The 24,850-nt window shown below is 44.6% G+C and overlaps 1 protein-coding gene across 8 annotated transcripts in view; it reads right to left on the reverse strand.

The window, feature by feature from the left end:
• ABI1 (abl interactor 1) overlaps positions 1 to 24,850 on the reverse strand; it is a 125,948-nt gene that overhangs the window by 79,058 nt on the left and 22,040 nt on the right. For all 8 annotated transcript variants that reach the window (XM_045007221.1, XM_045007222.1, XM_045007219.1 and 5 more), the window contains exon 2: positions 12,795 to 12,962. In XM_045007221.1, coding sequence (XP_044863156.1) covers positions 12,795 to 12,962 — 168 coding nt within the window. The remainder of the gene's footprint in view (positions 1 to 12,794; positions 12,963 to 24,850) is intronic.

The raw sequence follows: 24,850 nt of genomic DNA on the forward strand, positions 1-24,850 counted from the left end.
GACCCGTTTACTTAGAAAACTCTTTTCCTTATCAAATGGTATGAACTCAAGCTGAATGTTTTTGATCATTCAGATGAAGCTGCCTCTCTGAATGGTGTCCAACTTCTTCTCATTCTTGACAGTGAAGGACCATGTTTCAGGCCCATAAGTCAGAATATTGACCAAAGCATTCTATATCCTCAGCTTCTTCTCTCTACCAAAGAGTGTTCAGTTTGCAAATGGATGTTCTTGATGGAGGTGTCCCACTGACACACTTTTGCAGTGCAGGTTTCAAGCTCGCTCTCTCAATGCCACCCATATTATTGGCAACAAAACAGACAGGTGAAGTCACAGAATCGCGACTCGGTGGCTGCCCACTAAGATGCTAAAGCCTGCAGCACATTTGAAATTGCCAACTGGAAGAATTTTGGTTTTAGTCCAATCAATTTTCAGGCTAACTTTTGGTGCTGAGCTTTCCAGGGCTTCAAGGTGCCGTTACTACTACCATTGGATTTGCCAAGTAGCATTATGTTGTCTGCATAACTAACACTGGTGATGTTATCAAGGCATATTTCTAAAATGCATTTACTTAGCGTGTGATCACTGCACTAAAGCATTCCGGGGTGGCAACACAGCCTTGTTGAATACCCAACCTAAACATGTAATAAGAATTTCTTTTCCCAATTACAAAAAAAGTCAGTGAGTCATCATAAGAGATGCAACATTCTACAGAGCTTGTGAAGGAAATCTGCGAGTTTCAAGCTCAGCCAAAGCAATTGCCTGTCAATGGGTCAAATGTGGCCTAGATAATCAACAAATGCAACGTGAACAGTGTACTTTGATTCTTGTTCATTCATGGTAAGTTGAAGATTTGCTCTCTCATGGAATGGCCAGGAACAAAGCCAGCCTGTTACTGTCTTCTCTTGCGCCTTAAGACAGATGCAAAAAAAGAAAACAAAAACCAAACCGCACACCACAAACTTTACCCAGAATGGATAAAAAAAGATACTGCTATAATTACAGTCTCGTTTGTTACCCTTGTTTCCAAACCAGTCAAATGCCTTTTTGCCAGTCAGATGGGATCAAATCTGTTCTCCAGATGAGCAGTTCTCAAACTGTAAGTCGGGGACCCCAAAGTGGGTCATGACCCTGTTTTAATGGGGTCGCAAGGCCTGGTGTTAGACTTGTTGGGGCCCAGGGCTGAAGCCAAGGCCTGAGCCCCACCACCCATGGCGGAAGCCCAAGTTTGAGGGCTTCAACCCTGGGTTGCAGGACTCAGGTTACAGGCCCCCTGCCTGGGGCTGAAGCCCCTGGGCTTCAACTTTCGCACCCCCGCCTGGAGTATGTAGTAATTTGTTGCCAGAAGGGGGTCCTGGTGCCATTAAGTTTGAGAACCTCTGCTCAAGATTATATCAAAACATCAGTGACAAAAGATTAGTTGGCCGAGTTCTGCCTTATTTACCTTAAGCTTCTTTATATTTCTGGATTTCGTTAATAGTGAATTCACCAGAATCATTCTGTGCAGAATGGGGCCCAGCATCAGATATAAACTTATATCACATGACTTCATATACAATGAACTATTGTACAAGGACAGATTACATATTTTATAAAATCAAAGACACTGACTATTAAAAAAATTCAGTAGTAATGTAACTATGAGATGAGATACAGGCAACCTTGTAAAACACTCAGATTTCTTTTCATAGAAGATTAGGGTTGGAAGAGACCTCAGGAGGTCATCTAGTCCAACCCCCTGCTCAAAGCAGGGCCAAACACCAACTAAATCATCCCAGCCAGGGCTCTGTCAAGCCTGACCTTAAAAACCTCTATGGAAGGAGATTCCACCACCTCCCTAGGTAACCCATTCCAATGCTTCACCACCCTCCTAGTGAAATAGTGTTTCCTAATATCCAACCTAGACCTCCCCCATGCAATTTGAGACCATTGCTCCTTGTTCTGTCCTCTCCCACCACTGAGAACAGTCTAGATCCATCCTCTTTGGAACACCCTGTCAGGTAGTTGAAGGCTATTAAATCCCCCCCACCCCACACACACTTCTCTTCTGCAGACTAAACAAGCCCAGTTCCCTCAGCCTTTCCTCTTAAGTCATGTGCCCTAGCCCCCGATCATTTTTGTTGCCCTCCACTGGACTCTCTCCAATTTGTCCACATTCTCTCTGTAGTGGGGGGTCCAAAACTCCAGACACAATATTCCAGATGTGGCCTCACCAGTGCCAAGTAGAGGGGAATAATCACTTCCCTCAATCTGCTGGCAGCGCTCCTACTAATGCAGCCCAATATGCTGTTAGCCTTCTTGGCAACAAGGGCACACTGCTGACTCATATCCAGCTTCTCATCCACTGTAATCCCCAGGTCCTTTTCTGCAGAACTGCTGCTTAGTCAGGTGGTCCCCAGCCCATACCGGTGCATGGGATTCTTCTGTCTTAAGTGCAGGACACTGCACTTGTCCTTGTTAAACCTCAGATCTTTTCGCCCAATCCACCAATTTGTCTAGATCACTCTGGACCCTATCCCTACCCTCCAGGGTCTCTACCTCCCCCCCCCAGTTTAGTATCATCCACAAACTTGATCTGGATGATGATGGGATGGATTGCACCCCCAGCATTAATAACGATGCTGAACATAACCATTCCCAGGACCAACCGCTGGGGTACTCCGCTTGATACCATCTGCCAACTGGACATTGAGCCATTGATCACTACCTGTTGAGCCCGACAATCTAGCCAGCTTTGTCCACCTTATAGTCCATTCATCCAATCTATACTTTAACTTGCTGGCAAGAATACTGTGGGACGTTGTATCAAAAGCTTTACTAAAGCCAAAATATATCACTTCCACTGCTTTCCCCATATCCACAGAGCCAGTTCTCATCATAGAAGGCAATCAGGCTGGTCAGGCATGACTTGCTTTTGGTGAATCCATGTTGACTGCTTCTAGTCACCTTCCTCTCCAAGTGCTTTAAAATGGTTTCCTTGAGGACCTGCTCCATGATTTTTTCAGGGACTGAGGTGAGGAATCTTGTAGAAATCATGATGCCTGTTATATTACTTCAATAGTAACGGATTTCTTTAGTATAGTCCAAATTCTCAAAAATATTTCTCATCCAAATATAAACTAGCCTGCAGGATGCACTAAAGAACTCTTTTGAACTGTGCAAATAGAAACCCCTGCATATACTTCCATACTACTAACATCTCAGACCACAAACATCTGATAGCATACGTTGACCACTCTTCATGACCTGTTACTCAAACAAGTCATTTTGGATGATATAGTAATGCAGAAGTGTTGACTGCTTCACAAAATGGTTTCTTTCCTTCCCCAAATGATTGATGTGAACATAAGACTTTTGTAGTTAGCACAAGAAAGATATAGTGCTCCTCTGATTAACTGCATGGTATAGTGTGGACTTATTAACAAATAGCCAATAGCACACTGGGTAAGTTCTCATTTCACTCACTTGGTACCTAGAATTTCCTTCCTCCTCTATCCCATATCACAACCATTTACAAAGTTTTTTTTAAAGACACCATGCCAATATAAAACTAGTGGTGTTTACAAAGTTCAAATTTGAAAAGCACTTGTCTAAAGACTTGAAGTAGAAGGAAAATTAATTTTGAGCAACAGCCAAATCAGATACATGAAAAGAAAGAGTAACCAACTGAGGAGTGTAATATTTTGACTTAAAAGCATGTTTATGAGACATTCAATTTTTGTGGTTTTCTAAAGACGAAAGATTTTCATTAAAGATTAAAAGGTGTTTATGGAATCTTTAAATTCATTTGCTGCACAAAACCTACCAGCTAAAACCCTTTCAAGGTAATTCTCATGGTAGTGGGCTTCTGGCTCTGATTTTAGAAAACCAAAGATTCCATCAACCTTTTGAATTTAATATGAAATATGTCAAAAGCTTATAGCTCTTCAGTGGAGAAACAGGTGTAACAGCCAAAACTGTTGAAAATTGTACATGTAACCTTCTACTACATCATGGGGGGAGAGGGATAGCTCAGTGGTTTGAGCATTAGCCTGCTAAACCCAGGGTTGTGAGTTCAATCCTTGAGGGGGCCACCTAGGGATCTGGGGCAAAAATCAATACTTGGTCCTGCTAGTGAAGGCAGGGGACTGGACTTGATGACCTTTCAAGGTCCCTTCCAGCTCTAGGAGTGTGTGTGGGGCAAGGGACTCATTGGTATCTAATAGTAAGTTTCAGCAGACTTCACCAGTTCAGTGTACCCCAGCTCACTAATGCCATGACCTCTCTTTAAAGAGGTGTCAACTAAGATATCAACAGAAAGCTAACAATATACAGATAGTTACTATTACTGCATGGAGGACAAATTCAGTAATACAAAGATATTGAAAATATTTAAAAGTGTGTCTGCCAGGCAGAAGTGAAGTTACCCCACTAGAAGCGAAAGGAATGCAGTTCTGCCATGTGGCAGGTATTTCCAAGGTACGCTAAGAGACCATGGGAATGCTGTTTACATAAAAGGGGAGGAGACAACCACTCACATCATGGCAAGGGGAGGAGATTGCCAAAATGCAAATTGATCTGGTTCCTGAAAACACCTACAGAGGAAGAAGCTAGCGTGGAACTTCCTTCACCAGGAGGCTCCATGCCACCTTCCTCACAGCTTGAATGAACTTGTGTGTGTGTGTGCGCACTTTCCAAAGAAAGTATGTCAAACATTCATTAGACTATAAAAAATAGTTCTGGGGGAATTCTGCACCACTACGCATGTGTAGAATTTATGTCCCCTGCAGAAAAGTGACTCTCACAGGGAAACCATAAGAGTGGTTATTGCAACCCCCTCCAGCAGTATGTTTCAGGTGCCTAGAGCAGCCAGCAAAGAGGTAAATCACTGTGGGGTGGACCTGGGAAAGACCTTGCTCGTGGCTCTTACCCTGCACCAGGCTCAGCTGCTAGGCCCAGCTGGGGAGGATGGGACTTCCTCTTCTTCTGCACAGCATATGGGGCTGGGTCAGACCCACCCCCAGATTTCTCCCACAGCTGCAGGAAGCTCTGCACCCAGAACACCCACAACAAGCCCCTGTGCATCCAGATACACACACACGGATCCCACACTGAAACACTTGCACCCAGATTGCTCCACACAGACCCCTTTGAACCCACACCTGGATCCCCCTCACTAAGCCCCTCCACACTTGGATCCTGCCTTGCTGAGCCTGCCCGCTCACACCTGGCATGGAGTGGCAGGGCCCTAGGATGTTTCTGGGGCAGGCCCGGTCCTTGCACTGTGTCAGAGTTGGGTGCAGCCTCAAAGCTGACTTCGTGTCCTGGGGCAGGAAGGAGCTGCAAGTCATCACCCACCTCTGTGTAACTAGTGGCTTGTGCTCCCCAATGCCATGCTGGAGCCTCCACATTTGACAAATAAAATCTGCAGAATTTTGTAGAGTTTTAAAATACCATGTGCACAATTTAGGGTTTTTTTGGTGCAGAATGCCCTCGGGAGTAAAAAGAGAGAGGCAAAGAACCCCATGTTATCCTTCACGTAAGATGACACAGGAACAGAATACTTTGGACTTTTGGGAAATCCTGAGCAGAGGGGCTGGGCGGCCATCTTGCTGTAAAGCAGCGTGAGGAGAATCTTAATAACAGTCTTGATTTAAGGTAAGTCTTAGTATCTAGGAAGCACTTTCCACTTTTATTTGCTTGTAACCATTTCTAATTTCATTCTTTATACCTGAACACATTTCAAATCCTAGAAAAGAAAAAATACAAGTTTCCATCTAAACCAACCCATTGCTGCATTTGATTTTAAAATAAATGTTAACTCCAATTAATGTGGAAAGCTGCTGGGTACTGTATCTTTAAAAAAAAAATTTTTACTCTCCCAGTGGTGGGTTGGATATTGCAGAGCACATGGTTTGAGGAAAATTCAGAACTGGGAGCGTTGGGGGTCATCTTGCCAGGCTGACTCAGCAACTGTGAATCCAACAGAGTTGTTTAACACTGTCCAGGCTTGTATGCTGTCTGAGAGCATCCAGACAAGGGCGCTACAGGCGCAGAGTAAATTAAGCACCCAGGGTTACAAGGCAGGCAGTGACAACCCCTCACTGTTCTGGATAGCATCTCAGTACGTGACAACATCAAGATTACTTCATTAGCAGGAACAGTTACCAAACCCATAATAAGCTCTAATTAGAGAGGTGGGTGGGAGAAGGAAGGAACAATGTGACAATAGATAGAAATCTCTCTGCAATAATACAAATACACTTTCACCAGATAGGCCAGCAGCAATTGTGCTGTGGAAGCTACCCAGACAGTTATCCACCCATTGGGCATCAATCTGGATCTGTAGTGTCAGTGGATGCTGTTTCAGAGCCATGTATGATGACTACTGGGCCAGAGAGGGATTTTAAGAAAAACAGGATTTGCCCGAACAGTGCAGGAGCAATAGACGAAGTTTGCGTCCCCATTATCCACTTCCCAGTCCAACTAACCCAAGAGAACTTCAGCCAAAGAGGTGCTGTTCTTGGTGATACAACTCTTACTTAGGGTGACCAGACAGCAAGTGTGAAAAATCAGGACAGGAGGCGGGGTGTAACAGGAGTCTATAAAAGACCAACCCAAAAATTGGGACTGTCCCTATAAAATTGGGACATCTGGTCACCCTACTTTTACTGGACATGTGGGATAGGAGAACCTATATAGAACAGAACATGTTCACATGAGTTAGAGGCATTCAAGAGGAAACCATAGAGGTAGTCATGTCTGCAGTAGAGAAACATGGAAGGCTCTGTGATGCACTAGCTTCCATGTTCATACTTTGTCTGATCATAACCCCTTGCAGATATAGAAATCAGTGCCTCCGAGATTAGAGAAGCTACTGTGAATCTCTTGACTTGGCATGCAATCCCACCATTACTCATTTGGTGGGGAAAAATAGGCAAGATTCAATTTTGCCCTTATAATTCTCACACCAATATTCTCATGTCATCATGAAGCTGTCCAGAATGGAGAATGCCTTGCTTTACTTTTAATTAAATAAATGGAGAGAGAAAGCTTGTGTATCTAAAGGCTGTTGGTTTGATTTCAGTCATGCCAGCATACATATATTAAGGGATGGAGAGAAAACAACGTCCTTCCTTGATCCATGTAAAAACCAGAAAAAGTGGTAAACACAGATTGAGTAAAGTGAGATCCTTTCCTCTTCAGCAAGTAACCCTGGCCCAATGTCAGGTTCCAGGGCAAAAGCCTCAGCTCAGATTGTGGCCTGAGGAGCTGTGGCTTATCAGTCTGCCCACCACTGCTGGAGCCTCAGGAAGTAGTTCTTTCTTCTTTCCTGAGATAAGGGTCTTAGAAGTACTGATAGTCACTGTGCATTGCTGTTCATGGTAAGCACAACTACAGCAGCAGGTGATCTGTCACATGCTCCATCCGCCTACCATTTGTTGCTTTGGGTGTTTGAAATTCGGTTCTGTGCCATGGATCATGCCCAATAATGCATAACACATCATATTAACTCAAACATAGAAGAAGCAACAGTACAACTAAAACCAGCCCTCAACCTCAAATTCCCATCTCCTGTGGGACTGTTCCACTCCTCTCCAGCACACTCCCAGAGTCTAAGGGTACGTCTACACTACCTGCCAGATCTGTGGGTAGTGATCGATCTGGGAATCGATTTCTCGTGTAGTGTAGATGCGATAATCGATCCCTCTCCTGTCAACTGCTGAACGCCAGCTCAGCGAGAGGCGGAAGCAAAGTCAATGGGGGAGCGGCGGCCATTGATCCCACGCCACGAGGACGCAAAGTGATTCTAAGTTGATCTAAGATTCTCATAGCTGAAGTTGTGTATCTTAGATCGATCCCCCCCAGTGTAGACCAGGGGTAAGAAACTAAGTTGGCTGTTGAGGCATAAAGCCCAGCTGAAGACTTGGATCCATAAATCAATGGATCAGTGCTTAATCTGCTACTGCTTGGAGGGATTTTGGACATTTGGGTAGGCTTAAAGTCCTGGAACCTGTTGGGAAGTTACCTGTAACCTAAAGTCCATGCTAATCCTGTCTGATCAAACATTAAAATGAAAAAAATCAGCCTCCAAGTATTTATATCATTTGCAGAACAGCTCAAGCCAACAGCTGAGACTCTGAGAAGAAGCCTTAAGAGAAAAAGATAGCATCTGTGTATTCCATTAGTGCTACTGGCTTTAATTAGCCAACATTACAAAACAGAAGGAGTCTGAACACCATATATACGAGTAAAAAGCCAAGTACACAAATGATGAAATAGAGGTTAACAGGCACTGTTCTTTTAAACTAAATCTGGGCCTTCAATTTCTATTCTAAAAAGCTTTCAACATTTTTAATGCCATCAGAAGACCTACTAGTTATTTCTTGCATAGCCCAGGGAATTACATTGTCAGAAGTTTCCATTTTGTCACATCTCTGCACATTTGAAGTCAGCTTTAGAGTCAAAGGGAAGAATTTGAGCATTGAATTAATTTTATTTTTTGGCCCTATGTGTTATCTCTTGAAAGGGACTCAATTTCTTCCTCTACACTTCAATAGGCACTGATTTAAATAATGAGCTATTTCAAAACTGTTTATATTCAGGGGGGAAAGAAACTAGTTGCTACGCCCAATACTGCAGCTGCCCTTGCATAAATGTGAGCTCTGATAAGCTACTTTTTTTTTTTTTTTTTAGTTTTGACACAGTAAACAAGGATGTCCCTGTCAGCCCAACTCTTCTTAGCAAGAGCCAGATTCATCTGGTTTTGAAGATTGTGGAAATGCAATGGTAGAAAGTTCTCCATCTTAATTAAATGTATTTCACTAATAAAGTGTTTCCTTTACTAAGAGCTGCCCTTCGGTCTCCAAAGCCCATAGCCAAGGGACCTAGTTTTTCCCAAAAATAACTGGAACTACAAAAGAAAGTCTTTACTTTCATTTTTTAAAGATTGAGTAAATTTTAGCTCTCCTTTGAGAAGATGGCTTTATACTTTCAAGGCTAATATAAACCAAAGTAAACCAATCACAAAGGTTGAGAAAAATATAGCAGCTGGACTCCCCCTCTATAGCAGAAAGTCTGTGGGATGGGGACCTAAAGATACTCAAATTTACAAACACACCCACAAATGTAAAAGTGTGTCCCAAAAGTGTTCTCACTATTCCTCCCCAAAATCCTCAGGCCAGCCCTGTGTCTAGTACTGTAATAATGGCAGACTCCCTTGCACTGGACGGGCTTTGCAAGCATCTCCAAAGATGCTACAAAAGCTTTGCATTACTACTTCAGCATGCATGGAAAGGGTTGGAGTAATGTGGCAAAGTTCAAAGCAGGTGTCAAGGGTTAAAACAAAGAACTCCATAAACACATCTCCATAGTCAGGTGCAACAGTGAAGCAGCTCACTGAAGAGCCTCTGAGAAGCCCTGTCAAGTCTCACTCAAATAGGGCTTTTATCTGTTTGTGTAAAGCCCTCTTTTTGGTTTGCCTTTAAGTTGAACTGAAGCTTCATAATATGAGATCAAATTCTCCATGAGCAGAACTCAGCTCTTCAGAGACGCTGTTATATTAAACTGTGCACTTTACTCTTATGGATCTTCCTTATAGGGAAGACAGCTCAGGGTAATATTTTATTAAGGCTTATTTTAAACCTGTAGCTTTAATACGGATGCTAATACTTTAACCATTCTTTTAAAGTCAAGATTACACAACATGCCATTTAACCCAAAAAGTCTAGGAGGAGGCAGGTGATACTTCGATAATGCTCTAGCCCAATATTCAAACTGATCTACAGAAGTTCAGAAACATGCACTGGACTGGAAAAGAACATGGTCACTGTGCTGTATGGGACTGAGGGGGAGATGATCAGCCCACAGAACAGAATCACTAGAGAACCATACCTGTTTTACAAATGAAACTACAGTTTAATCATGCGCTTCTCTGGAGCATTGCCAGTAGAAGTGTTGCTGAGAATGACTGAAGTACATTTGCAAAGCTGTGTGCAGAAGCTTTCACAATGCATGCCCTAGGTACGCTAGCCTGGCTCTGGTCCTTGTCTTTCCAACCAACTTTAGAAAACTATCCAATTTAAATACATACATCTGATCCACTTCAATGGAAATATTCAAAAGTGATACAAGTGGGGCAAGTGAAGACAAATTCTAAAGACCCGTTTCTGAAACAGGCAGTAAGGGACTACACAGTGTGGTGTTTTGTTTTTTTAAATACATAACTGAAGAATTGAATTTGAACTAAACCTTTTTTAAAAAAAGCCACACATACCAATGATGACGTTCAAATGTGTGTGTATCTAGTTTTAATTTTGTAAAATAAGTCTGAAAAGATTCCTTTATAATTGGGATTAGTTTCAGGAAAGACCCAACAGCCAAGGAAACTAAAGAGATCTTGCTAAAGACTCTTGCAAAGCTCCACAAAGCACTGATTGTTCACAGTCTTTAGCAAACAGTTCATGTATCAGGTGACTCAATACATTCAGAATAGTGCCTTCAATTCAAAACGCAGGGGGTTACACCTTTTGTGCCAGTATCAAATATTTTAGCTTTTGCATTATTAGTCCTATCAATGGACCAAGAAGATATCAACAATTTCAGTTTAAACACAAATTTCCCCAATATTGACTGGGAACTGCTTTTCTTACACAACAGTATTTTGCTCTAGATGACATGAGTGTCCAAAAGTTATGAAAGCGTGGTATTCTGTATATGGTGGTGAAAGAAAACGTTGAGATAGGTTAGTACATTTTTATTCCCCATTCAGTTCTTTTTGGAGGTAAGTGAGATTTAAGGGTCCAGAAATCTTTCCAAATCCTTTATATAACTAGAAACATATCTACAGCAATTTTACTTCTAGTCATTAGCTGTCTGGATGACAGAGATATTTTTAATTTGGCAATATTAAAAAACATACAAAATAAATACATATTAAAACTAAGCAAATGTTTTAGAACAACTTTATGAAAGGCTTTTTATTTTCAGGGTGTATTTACATATTCCGTGAAGTGCCATCATCTCCTGCAGTGTACAGTGCAGCTCCTCAGCTGGAAGATTTTAAAATCAATTGCCACACCATTTTGTAAGCTTAATACAACCAGAAGTTGATTGGAGTGGGGAGGCGGGAGATAGAGGTGAAGTAGAAGAAATAAGTTCTGATCTCAAGTGCGTGGTCAGGAAGATATACAACTAATATGGGATGGCTGGCCAACTAAGGGTTTCAAAATCCCCACAAACAGAAGTATTGAGTAGTTTAAAAGAGACCCCTTCAAAATTAATGTTGCCAAAAACATTTTATGTTTTTTTATTTAGTGTATGGGAAAGGTCTGACTTGAACAAGACCTTGCTGTCTCACTCCATAGTCTTCTGTTGTTGGGTAAGCTACACAGTGAATACATAATTAGAGCTGGGTAAAGAACTAACTCCCAAGAGCCAGCACTTTTTGAAGGACTGGAAGTGTTTGATTAGACTCTCTAGCCTCCCTCCTGCACTTGGTCATCCCCAAAACCCAACTCTTTTGTCCTGACAATCCAAGCATAGTGCTGTTTTTTCCTACCATCCCTATTGCCTCACCTATCAAGCCCCCATTTACTCTTTAGATGCATATCAGATGGACCCATCTGACCTCTTGCAGGCTCAAGATGGGAAGGGTGAGAATATTTGAATATTTCTAATATTGGGTCAATTATTCAAATGATTTTCAACTGACTGGACAGCAGGTTCACTAACCCTGCTGCTGAAGTAGCCCAAAACTAGGAGCTCAGAGTACTCCCCACACCTTTCAAATGCTCCTCACTTGCAGGAATACTCTATATTTATACGTGCTCTTCAGTTTTTCCTCCTCATGACCATATTTGCTAAACAGCCATTCCAACGGTGGCAACTGCAAACTGCTGCCACCAACTAGCAACAACAAGAAGTTGGATCCTCAGCAAGACATACAAAAAAGTGTCAGGGAGAGTGAAGAAAATATGTGGGAAGAGACCAAGGGAAGCAGCTAGGCAAGGAGACACTATAAAATGGACAGTCCATAAATTAAATAAATAAAGGGGGTGGGTGGGTGCTTCATTTTGTGTGTTTCAATGTTACAAAACGTTAAAAGGAGATGGGTTGGTCTTGGAAATCACCAAAAAATGTGTTATGTAATTTATGGAGAGTCCCAAAGTCATGGCGAAGGCACAACCCAAATTCCGTATTTGAGTTAACTGTATTTGATTACACGAATAAGCTAATGCTGGGATACGAATGAGAAACTCCTTCCAGCAGAGGCTAATAGTGTCATAGCAACAAGAACATGAGACAATATTGTCTCGCTACTAATAAATATTTTAGAGTCGTTTCTTTCAGTTTTGCTGTAGAATAGGAGACTCACCCTATTTCCCCATTTAAAACCTGAAGATTTAGAAGCTTCAGTGACTGAACTCTTCTCTTCAGAGTCCAAATAGAGAAAGAAAACTAGCTTATTTTAATTATGTATTTTACTATTTTAGCAGATTTCATAAGCTAGAGTTGAAACATTGCTTTTTAAACTTAAGTTTTTCTGTGGAGTTAATAATAATGAAGTTAATTATTAAAAAATAAAAAATAAAGACTATAATTACCCAATTCTCAACCTTTAGAACCATTATTTAGAGAGGCAGAACAAATAGAATCTTTCATTACTACAGGAAAAATTACAAGACTCAGATAACATTACTTTTGCCAAGATGAAGACCCATCCAAGTGCAAGTTTCCTTAAACCCCAGGAAAGTTTTTAGATGAGGTTTCCCAAAGTAGTTTTTTGTAGCATTTCAATTCCTTATGTAAAAGGTTACCTGGGAGATATGGTTGATGGAGGACTCCATTCTCCGCAGCTGGGATGCTTGAATGTCCAGCAGTTGGAGTACATTGTTGGCCAGTGCATTGATCTGATAAGCAACACTAGCAAGAGACTGGGTTGTGTATGCTTTGGTCTCTTCTAATGCTTTCCTTTTATCGGGAGCCTGAAAAACAACAAAGATGTCATTTTTGTAAGGCCAGAAGAGAGGAGTACAACACATTACTTTTAGAATTTCACTCACCCAAAAGGCCTGATTGAGTAACTGCTCTGACTGCACAAACAAGTCTACATCAAGCAAGAACTTACATGAAGGGGGGGGGGAAAAAACCCACTAAGACTCTAAAAACATAGGATGGTTTTGTTTAAGAAGATGTTCCATGCTAAGAAGTGATTCGCTAAGTTTTGACACGACTACTATCAATTCTCTGGAGCAGGGCTTTTGTAACCCGCCTATCTTTCACTTCCAGAGAGAAGCTTCCAATTCCTCTGACGAGTGAAATCCAGCTTCCCTCTTCACAGTACCCAAGCCAATTAAAAAAGGGAAAAGCATTTTCCCACAGTTGGGTGTCCCCCAGTGCACATATTTTTATTATGAAGCCAACTCTACAGCTGTGTTGGCTGCTTATTCCACAGTGGGGGAAGAGAGCGCAGAGAGTCAGGAGGACATGCATACATAAGGCTCCTGCATCCAAGAGCCTTTGTGAAATTATTCCTGTTCCAATGAGGATTTGATAAACCTTCCTTCAGCTGGGGAAGCAGTCCCAAACTAAGGCAAGAGGGGGTAGAGGGTCTAAAACAGGAATGAGCAAACTACATCCACGGGCCACATACAGCATGTCAGACGTCATAATCTGGCCCTCTAGTTCTCACTGAGGAGCAGAGTCTGGGGCTTGCCCTGCTCCTGTGCTCCAGCCAGGAAGTGGGGTTGGGGACTTGCCCCGCTCCATGCAGCTCCCAGAAGCAGCAGCATATTCCCCCTTCCGCTCCTACATGAACTGCAGCCAATGGGAGCTGCAGGGGCAGTGTACAGAACCACCTGGCCGTGCCTCCGCATAGGAGCTGGGGGAAGGCACCATGCCGCTGCTTGAGATAAGCACTGACCGGAGCTTGCACCCCTTACCTCCTCCCACTTCCAACCCCCTGTCCCAGCCCTTATCTCCCTCCCACCCTCCAAACCCCTTGGTTCCAGCCCAGAGCACCCTTCTGCGTCCCAAACCCCTCATTCCCAGCCCCACTCCAGAGCCAGCACCCCCAGCCAGAGCCCTCACCTCCTCCTGCATCCCAACCCCAATTTCATGAGCATTCATGGCCCACCATACAATTTCCATACCCAGATGTGGCCCTCGGGCCACAAAAAAAAAAAAAGGGTTTGCCCACCCCCGGTCCAAAACAATAAAAGATCTCGCTCAGACTTCTCCCTGCAAGGAAACAAGAAGTGTCAAGTATCCCAGTGGCTACTGCAGTTACACTTTTGCTGCTTCTCCCTCCCCATGGTAACTGCCTCCACCAGCACCCACCTTAACGCTCACTTCCCAAACTAAAAACATCCTCCAGGGGGACGGGGGGGGCACGAAGGGAGAAGGGAGAGAAGAGAAGACAGACAACACAAGCACAATGATGCACTTAGTGACATTTGCCTTTTCAAGTGCGTTTGTATACAAGCAATATGAGAAGCAGAGCTGTGAATTTTCCCAACACCACACCTCAATAGGGTGTGAGGTTCAAAGCCAAACTGAGATTACTCCCCTAAGCCCCAGCTTCAGAGCAGCAATTCATACCTACCTGATCCCTCCCAAAAGGAGGAATTACTTTCTACTGACAAAGTGAAATGTGCAGGGAAGGAATGAAGTCTCATCAGAAGGATGATTACTGCAAATGCAAGTTTCTTTGTATTTTATTGATTTATAGAGCACCTAATCACAACAGCAGCTACACTTGCTTTTGGGGAAGTTTCTATTCTAAACCCTTCCTTTCAATTCTGGATCTCTTCTCTTCTCTCCTCCCCATACCCCTTTTGTTAGTTATTCTTTCAGGTTGAAAATAAAAGGGAGAAGATAAAGACGACATTCCTTGCAATAGTACATTTAAATTAAGCATAGCAAAAATCAGGGAATCTGGAGTTCAGTTTGCACTCCACCTTAGCCCCGCATTTCCTGACTTCAGCTTGCTTAAGTATCATTCTTAGAATCTTGCATCATTAGCTCTTTTGCCTCCACATTTTTTTTTTTAATATTAAGGAGTGGATATTAAAAAGGATGCTGTCAGAGAAGTCAACCCTTTTTTACATTAAATATTTATTTATATTGAAGTTAATTTCTAGCAATGGTTTAATAGAAAGCATTAGCAGTGACTGGGGGTATGCCATCCTCCATGAAAAGGGTGTGGGGGGTGGGGGGGTGGGGAATTAAAGAAAGACTCTGAAGTAGAGGACACTCTGCAACAAGCAGCAAAAAGAATGAAGTCTAATCTAATCAAAATGGTTCATAGTAGAGAGTAGATCACCACTACCGTCTATAGCAGCGGTCCCCAACCTTTTTGGCACCAGGGACCGGTTTCGTAGAAAAAAAAATTTCTGCGGACCTGTGGGATGGTTTTGGAACGATTCAAGCGCATTACATTTATTTTTGTACTTTTATTTCTATTATTATTGTAATATATAATGAAATTATACAACTGACCATAATGCAGAATTAGTGGGAGCCCTGCCCCCTATCTGACCCCCACCCACTTCCTGCCCCTCCGACTGCCCGCCCCCCTCAGAATCCCCGACCCATCCTGCTCCTTGTCCCCTCACCATCCCCCAGAGACCCCCACCACCACCCTGGGACCCCACCCCTGCTCCCTGTCCCCTGACTGCCCCAACCCCTATCCCCTCCCCCCCACGCTAAGTCCTGAAAGACCCCCCCGGAACACCCACAATCCAACACCCCCCCATTCCCTGCCCCCTGACCGCCCCCCCAACCTCTGCCCCCTCTCTGTGCCCTGACTGTCCCCAGGACTCCCTGCCCCTTAGCCAACCCCCCTACCCCCAGCCTCTTACCTCCGGCTCCCTCCTCACCCGGAGCCTCAGTGCCTCGCCCGACAGCTGCGGCGTGTCTCCGGCGGGGCCTGAGCTCCGTCCCGCTCAGAGCCGCATGGTGAGGGGGCGGGGCTGGGAGCTCCATGCCGAGCGGAGGCAGCTGAGCTCAGCCTGGAGCTCGCAGCCCCGCCCCCTCACCATGCGGCTCTAAGGGGGCGGGGCTCAGGGGCCCCACCGGAGACACGCTTGATGTGCTAGGGGTCAGTTCGCGGCCCGGTTCCTAACAGGCCGCGGACCGGTACCGGTCCGCGGCCCGGGGGTTGGGGACCCCTGGTCTATAGCATGTTTTGGCAGAAGCCAAGGGATCCAAGAAATTTTCAAAAACTACCACCAAGAGTCTAACTAAAACAAACAAACAATGCTACTGGTCAGCCATCAGGGATACTGAACGTTTTCTATGTTTGAACCAGAGTTGCTACCACTGGTTCAACTCCACTGGTGATAGCAAGATTAAAATAATGGTAACCTGTCTATATTGCCAAACCACTGTGCTATCTATACATGCTGTCAGCAGGGTTAAACACAGGGCTTGGCTACACTGGAGAGTTGCAGCGCTGGCGGTGGGTTTATAGCGCTGCAACTTACTCACCATCCACACTTGCAAGGCACATACAGCGCTGCATCTCCCTGGCTGCAGCGCTGGCTGTACTCCTGCTCTGCCTCAGGTATAACTATTGCAGCGCTGGTGATGCAGTGCTGCTCCGCCAGTGTGGCCACCAAAAGAGCTGTAATTGGCCTCCAGAATTTTCCCATAATGCTTTTAACTATAGAACTCTTTGTTTTGTTGTGATGCCTCTCTTTGTTTTGTTGTGAACTCAGGGCTCCCGGAGCTGCTTATCTAAAAAACAAACACAGCTCCTGTTTGCTGTGAATGAGGCAGGCAGGGGGATGAATGTCTACAGCTAGTGTTTGCTTGAGGAGAGAAACAGCACGGCGGGGGGTGGGAGGGAGTCCATCAGAGCAGCTGCTTATCTGGTCTGCAGGCTATTCGCATTTAAGAGTGAATGAGGGGTCGGGGAAATGGTCAGAATTTGCAAGGCAGGGAGCTGACACACAGTGTTGGCTCCAAAAATACACTCTCTCCCCCACACTCCCTGTCACACTCCACCCCACCCCCACCCCCTTTTGAAAAGCACGTTGCAGCCACTTGAACGCTGGGATAGCTGCCCATAATGCACCACTCCCAACACCGCTGCAAATGCTGCAAGTGTGGCCACACTGCAGTGCTGGTAGCTGTCAGTGTGGCCACACTCCAGCGTTTTCCCTACACAGCTGTACAAAAAGACAGCTTGTAGACAGGTCAGACTCACGCCTGTGGCGCCTCCTGCTGGTGACTCCGGGAATTAGTTCTATTCCAGCGCTGGAGTGCCCTCTGCAGGCCAGTGATCCACCTGTCTTCAGGCCCCCTGTGTCCCTCCCTGGACCCGGTGCCCTCTTACATGGGGGTGCTGCCCCTGGCAGTAACCCCTTTCTCTCTGGGTCTCCCCTCCTTGGGGAACCCCCACCCTCTATCCCCACCTTGCCTCAGTATTGGCTACTGCCAGTCATTGTCTAGCCCCACACTCTGGGGCAGACTGCAGTATCAGCCTACTCATCACAGGCAAAGGGGTTTGGACCTGCTGCCTTGGCCTACCTCTGGGCTGTCCTCTGCAACCTCCAGTACCCGTTGGCCCACTGCTAGGCCGCAGCCTGGGGCTTTCTAGGCTGGAGCTCCCCAGCTCCTCAGCCTTTCCCCAGCCCTGCTTCACTCAGGTATCCAGTTTCAAGCTCCCTGCAGTCAGGCCCTTCTCTCTCTGAAGGCAGAGAGAGACTGTCTGGGCTTCTGGCTTCCCTGGCCTTTTTTATAAGGCCTGTGGCTCAGTTTGGGGCGTGGCCCCAGCTGCAGCCACTTCCTCAATCAGCCCAGCCTTGAGAGCAGCCGCTCTCAAGCCCTGCCAGGCCACTTTTAAACCCCTCATAGCAGGAGCAGGGTCCACCCTGCTACACAGCTGTAACTCCCAGCGCTGCACACCTGCAAGTGTAGCCAAGCCCATAGTCATTAAAAAGCCAACAGGTTCCCAACACTTCTGCCAACGGTGGAGTGGCAGCCACAGTGATAAATTTCAAGTGACAGGTTTAATGTAGTAGAAACAGCCAGGATGAATCCAGTCAGCACAACTTGCACCTCAACGATTCCAATTATGACCTCCTCCGGCAGTCCTTACCTAAACAAGACACTTATTGAGGAATTGTGTGCGACTATGGACTGGAGAATCAGGCAGTAAGAACATGATACAAAGACAACAGTTGCAGTAACTAGATGAGAGATTGAGTGCTGTCAAATGAGGAAAAAAGCAATACCAGGCAGTGGTGTTTTCAAATGTCAGAAGTGTCTCACTTCCCTTTAAAAGAGTGCAATACATGTGCATTTTTCCCCACACCACAGAACAGCTTTTGAAATAAGAGCCAAATCCTGGTTCCATTAAGTTCAACAGGAAAATTCCCACTGATTTCAATAGAATCAAGATTTGATCCAATGGTCTCCTGTAAACCATCAGATAGGAACAATTGCTCAGATAGTTTTTCAACCCCTTGAACCAGTTCAGGCAGATTTGGCAAACATACCAAAGATATTTATAGCTTCAGTAGGGGTTCACTGCAAGTCATCAAGAATGATTTTAAAGACATTATGAATGTACTACTACTAAATATCCAGAACAGAGGTGAGAAGAAGGGAGTCACTTTGTGGTCCATATTAAACTTCAAACAGACCAATGCTTCTCCAGTTGTACTAGAGAAGATTTCAGATTTCCCACCCCGCAAAAGTTGAAGCTTTTCACTGAATGGTCTAATTTCAGCCAAAAAAATTAACACCAACCCAAAAACCAACCCCCACTAACATTAAGTAAAAAAGTTTCCCCAAAAGAGCATCCCACCATTAAAACTGGCGTTGACCTGTACATCTGCTGTAACCTTAACAGCTGCCTAACTAAAGTGGAATGCCAACTTGGCTTTTTGCTTCTGCAGAAATTGGGTATGAAGTTTCAAGAGGTTGTGAAAAAAAGTTTTTTTATTTATATATATATAAATAAATAAGCCAGTGTGCAGCTTAGATTTCCTACCACCTCATGGACTGGTTTTTGGCAAGACTGCGAAGTTCCCTGAATCACTTTCAGATTTGTAGTGATGTTACTACATTATGATGATTTCACAATGAACTCCACCTAAATCACTGCCAGAGTAGGAGATGGAGCACATTCAGTGATTCCTTATTATCTGTCCCTGAAGGGTGTGGCTGAGTTGGGGAATCTGTCCATTATTCACTCTTATGCACACACAGCTGAGAGAACAAACAATTCTTCTATGGATTACCATCTATATACAGACATCTTTCCATAGGAATGTCTCTGCAATAATCTAACCATCTCCTCTCCCAACTTTCGCCATTTCATCTGAGTCCCACCAATCTTCCTAGCTATTCCAGCTCACAGCCTTGAGACGATTTTAGGTATGTATCCTTTACACAGACAACCTCTCCCAATCCTGCCAGGTGACCTTCTACAGCATCTCAGAAATGCATTCATTCACTTTTACTGCAAAAACACTCTAGTACATGCTGTGACGAGTTGGACACCCCTTCTGGGATGCCACTTGATGTACTGGGATTTCACTGAGCCTCTCCTGCTCAACCAGCCTGGGTTCCCTCTCCCTGTTTTGCTGAACTAGGCTCTCTGGCTTCTTGCAGCATGCACGCACACACACACCCTGCTCCAGCCACAGACTGAAGTCAGCTCTGTGTGAGAGGACTCCCTCAGTACTCAGGTGCACACCCCTTTTGGAAGATAAACCTAGGGGGACCAGATGACAAAACTGAAATATCGGGATGCAAGGTGGGAGCGGCAGAGGGAAAAAAAGTCACCGGAGCGCCCCCCCACACCAGCTTGCCTCGTCTCCACCTCCCCCCATAGGGGATGGTGCCCAGCTGGTGCAATCCTGTGGGCAGCCCCGGAGTGGAGGCAGCAGGCCCCAGCCCCGCTCGGGTCCCACAGGGGAACGAACAGGGCTGCCGCTGCCTCTGCCCCGGGGCGGGGTTTCCCTACAGCCTGCCCTGTGGGGCGGCACAATCCCATCACCCCGAGTGTGCCCGGGCCATGCCCAGCAGAGCACCACGGGTGGCCCCGAAGGGTGGGGCAGCAGGCCCCAGCACCCCCGTCCTGCTCGGGTTCCACAGGGGAACGAATGGGGCTGTCGCTGCCTCCACGTGGCGGGAAATTAAGGCCCCCCCGAGTCCCTGCACAGGCAGCTGCTGCCCCCCCCACCTCCACTCATGGGCGCATACAGGGAGCCGGTTCCCCAGGCTGGACTCAGGGCTGCCCCTGCAGGTACCGCCCCACCCTCGTGCCTGCACTCGGGGCCAGGCCGGCCTCACTCACCCCACGCTCCCCTGCATCCCCCAGGCCTCCCTCCAGCACTTGCACCAGCTGATTGGCGCAAGCTTGGGAGGGAGGAGGAATGCAGCATGCTTGGGGAAAGAGGCGGGGCCGGGGCAGGGATTTGGGGAGGGATCCAATGGGGAAGGAGGGGGCGGAGTCAGGGCGGGAGGGGGCGCAAGACCCTCCGGGCTCCGCCTGTGCATGGGAGTGGAGGGCAAAATTGCTTGTTTGGCCACTGTCCCGATCGAACATCGGTCGGGACACAGGACAAACAAGCAAATATCGGGACATCTGGTCACCTAGATAAACCCAAAATACTGTCTTGCACTGTGCAGATTTTCTATACAGTGCAAGCTCATAAAAATCCACCCTCTTCCTTAATGTGAGGAGAGATGTGCATGACTTCCCCGCCCCCTGTAGAAGTTACATAAATTGGGTTAATTCCTCTTTGTTCCTCAGGTGTTTTTGGGGGTATTGCATGAGTCAAGCAATCTCATGTCATTGTCCCTCTTTTACATCTTCCTCCCACTTGCTGGAAAGCTTTTTTTGCTGTGAGCTGGGTCAAACAGTTCCCATTGTATAGAGCTATCTCTGAGAGGTGTCTATTGCACACAGTTCCTGCTTGTGTGCATTTTTTCAATAAGCCACTAACATTGTTTAGCCTCATCCTATGTGGCATATTTAAAATACAGAGACATGGTCAATACTCCCAGCTTCAGATATAAAAATACATGCATAAAAATTGGATAAACATATTCAGTAAATTATAACCTTTCCAATGACATCTTAACAAGACTCATCTTGCACAAAGTACATCTCAGTTATGTCATATCCATATCATAACCATATTTCCATGAAGAATATGGAGTGTAACATCACACATGCCTTCACTATCTTCTCAAGACCAGTCTCTCACTTCTCCCCATTTCAGTTTATTCAATATGCTCCCAGTTTCCTTATGAAGGAAATTTAGAGGCTGCTGCCACATCAACTCTCCATCATAAATAAGGAATGACTAAATAGAGGCACTACTTGCAGCAAGAGGAAGCACTCCCAAGAACAGCTGATTTAATTTGGCTGAAGTCAGCAGGATTCAATAAGTGTGGCAGCATTGGAAAGGAATAGTTGGCTCATTCATATCAGATAGTTTAAAGACAGTGGGGATTTTGCTTCCCCATCCTGCAATGTGTACTCGTTGGTATTTTTCATCTTTATCTGTTGGAGTGTATGCAACCTCAATTAAAGAAGAAGAAGAAAAAAAAAAAGAACAGGACAACCACTTATGGCAATGTTACATCAGTTGACCAATCACTAAGTTAGAGAGACATTATTCATTCAATGCCCAGTAACTTGTCAGTTGTTTAGCATTCTAGTCAAGATCCCAGACCCTCTTTACACTCTGATTTATAGGAATGCTATAGATTTATATGCAGTTTTATATGGTTTTGCTGTAAAGTTCATACAGTGACAAATCTGTATTTGCTGAAAGAAAATGCAAGGGTATTTTTTCAGCTTTGTGGATAGCTTTATAAAGCTAACCGCTTTGCATCAACCAGTTAAAAGCAAATTAGATTAAGTCACATGTAAACTGACTAAAGTAATCAGTCTTCATCACATAGACTAGAGGTTGCAGCTAAGTAGTACTAACAGGAACAAAGAATGGTCAATATACCAGATTTTATGTAATTTCACTCACTTTTATTCACTTCCCTCTGTTACAGAATGTAATTTATACTTCCTAATAAATGAAGTGATCAGATCAACGCTTCAGAGTCTTCCTCCCACTTTCTGACTCATCTGTTCACTCTAGAAAATTATGGGCCAAAATTCTTGTCCCACTGAAGTCACAAGGGATTTTGCCAGCAAATTCAAGAGGGCTGAGATTTGGGTCTAAGCTTTGAGAGCAAGGGCCTCTTCAGAAAAGCCAATTTGGTATGGCATAAGTTGGTGGCCTAACAGGACCAGAAAGAAAGTCCCAACCTAGCTCCAATAGTTAGATCATAGCTGGACTGACAGCCTCACCCACCTTCTCTGGGTCAGATTCTGGTCCCACACACAAATAGCTGCAATGATACAAGGACTAGAGATAAAGAGAGAAAAGCAGGAGGAAGAGAAGGGAACACTGAATTGGTGCTAGCACCTGTTAATATGGTAGCTGGTGTTAACCAAGATATTTTGAAAGACTCACTAAAAATTAAAGGGGGGGGGCTCACTTGTAGTTTACATTCCCATTTCTGTTGGAATGGGATACACTTGCAGTGTCAGTAGAATGGGAAAGGAGGTATATCTGGGCAATTGGCTTGGAGACTTCTACCCATCAATACTGAACCCTGACATCTACAAGGTGGCAATCCCACATGGCACAGAAAACAAATAGCTTCCCCACCCAGGAAATGAAAACACTGGCTCATTATGCAGTCCCCAATAGCACTGAACTTTTTATGATAGAGCACTCTCACATGTCTTCATAATGAGTTTGAAAGTCTCAATCAAATTGCTTCTTCATCTCCCTGATCAGGCTTTTAAGAACCTGAAAAGCTGGACTACAATTTTAAGAATTTATTCTTTGATTCTGATTGTTGGCAACAGGCCTTGGCATTTCTGAGCTCTCCTCAGCTTATGTTCAGCTTGGTCTAAGCATTCTGAGTCTGGGCTGTAGTAATGTGTCTGAGGCCTGGTCTACACTACGGGGGGGGGGGGGGAAGGGGGGTGTCGTCTAACTACCTTAGTTCGAATTTCCTACCTGTCCAGACGCCGCGGGATCGAACTCCGCGGCTCCCCCGTCGACTCCGCCACCACCGTTAGCAGTGGTGGAGTTCCGGAGTCGACAGGAGCGCATTTGGAGTTCGAACTATCGCGTCTAGATTAGACGCGATAGTTCGAACTCCGAGAAGTCGAACTCTCCGCGTCGACCCAGCAGGTAAGTATGGACCTACCCTCAAAGGTTTAGTTATCCCACTCACGCTAGATAATGTTTACCTACTATGAGCCAAAAGTCTAATTTGCACTGAATGTTAAGAATGATAAATCCAGAGGCCCTTTTAAATGGTTTGAGCATTGGCCTGCTAAACCCAGGGTTGTGAGTTCAATCCTTGAGGGGGCCATTTAGGGATCTGGGGCAAAATCAGTACTTGGTCCTGCTAGTGAAGGCAGGGGGCTGGACTCAATGACCTTTCAAAGTCCCTTCCAGTTCTATGAGATAGAGAGAGATATACCTATGTTAAATAAGTATTGAGGCGCTACCTATTGAAGTAGGTATGTGGCCAATGGATATCAGCTTGTTTTTATTCATAAAGCTCTTTCAAACACTTTGCATACAGATTGCTCTGTGGGTGATCATGTTTTGCTGTTGCTGCCACTATCATTTTAGTATCACTTCAATCCACAAAAAAGAAGGGGGAAGAAAGTCAGGTCAGCCATTGCAAGGGTAGTAGTCACAAGTCTCTATGCACCAAAGGAAACTTCTAGCAGCTATCTAACTGGAAGCTACTCAAGGGGATTTGAACAGCATAATAAAAGAGTGCTTCCCAGACAGCATAGGGTATTCCTCCCCTTCATATTGTATACAGACTTAAAGGATGCAAGTCCTAAAAGCAGAGTAAGGGGCAAAAGAATTATCCACCGAACTGGATAAGACTAATTTTCATTTACAAATAGGGGTTATTTACAATTGTACTGATATTATATAGAGGAAGTGGGAACAAGGAGACAGGAGAAACTGATATGTTAGACTCCTACTGGAAAGTGTTTACTAACATGCTCATATAGGAATTACATTTGAGAAATTCTACTGGTTTCCACATGCACTGCGTCTCAGACCTGGGCCAAAATATGTTGTTTTTTTTTTTTATTTAAAAAAATAAAGACCCTCAGGTCAGATTCTTAAATCCACATTCAGGCACCCAAGTACAAGACCTAATCATCAATGGTCCTGAGCATACAGCTGCTCCCAAGTGCTCAGCGCTTTTGAACTATCAGGAAACACATTTAGGTACCTAAAAATGGCATTAGGAACCCAATCTTATGCATCCACTTTCTCCTTTTTTGTATAAACATATTATACTAAAATGTCCTATCAAGCATAATGTAGACAAGACTCCAGATGGCCACCAGTATCATACAGCCATTATTTAAGCTAGACCTCCTTTAAAACAAGGTTAGGTCACATGGTAGTGAAATTCTGACGACTGTCTGGTGCAGCCTTTACTAGCTCTTCCCTCATTACTACCATCAGTGCATCTGAGTCAGTAGTAGAAATGGTTGGAAATTTGTTTTGGGTTTTTGTGTTTGTCTGAGGTTTTTTCGGGAGGGGGGGGGAAGCCTGGGGGAAGCGATCCTAGTGTAGGCACAGCAAACCAGCTTCTCTACACTAAAAAGATATAAACACTTGCATTCCAAAGCACATATAAATTTCAAGTCACAATTAAAGATTTGTCTAACTAGAAAGACTTAACATAAACGTGTACAAATTCAGCAGTGTGATTTAGAGTTCTGCAATAGAATATTTATAGTAATAAAATACTTGAACTTTTCTAAAGTGATCTCTCCTCTGAGGACAAC

This window comes from Mauremys mutica, chromosome 2, assembly GCF_020497125.1.
Source record: "Mauremys mutica isolate MM-2020 ecotype Southern chromosome 2, ASM2049712v1, whole genome shotgun sequence".
Taxonomy (NCBI): Eukaryota; Metazoa; Chordata; order Testudines; family Geoemydidae; genus Mauremys; species Mauremys mutica.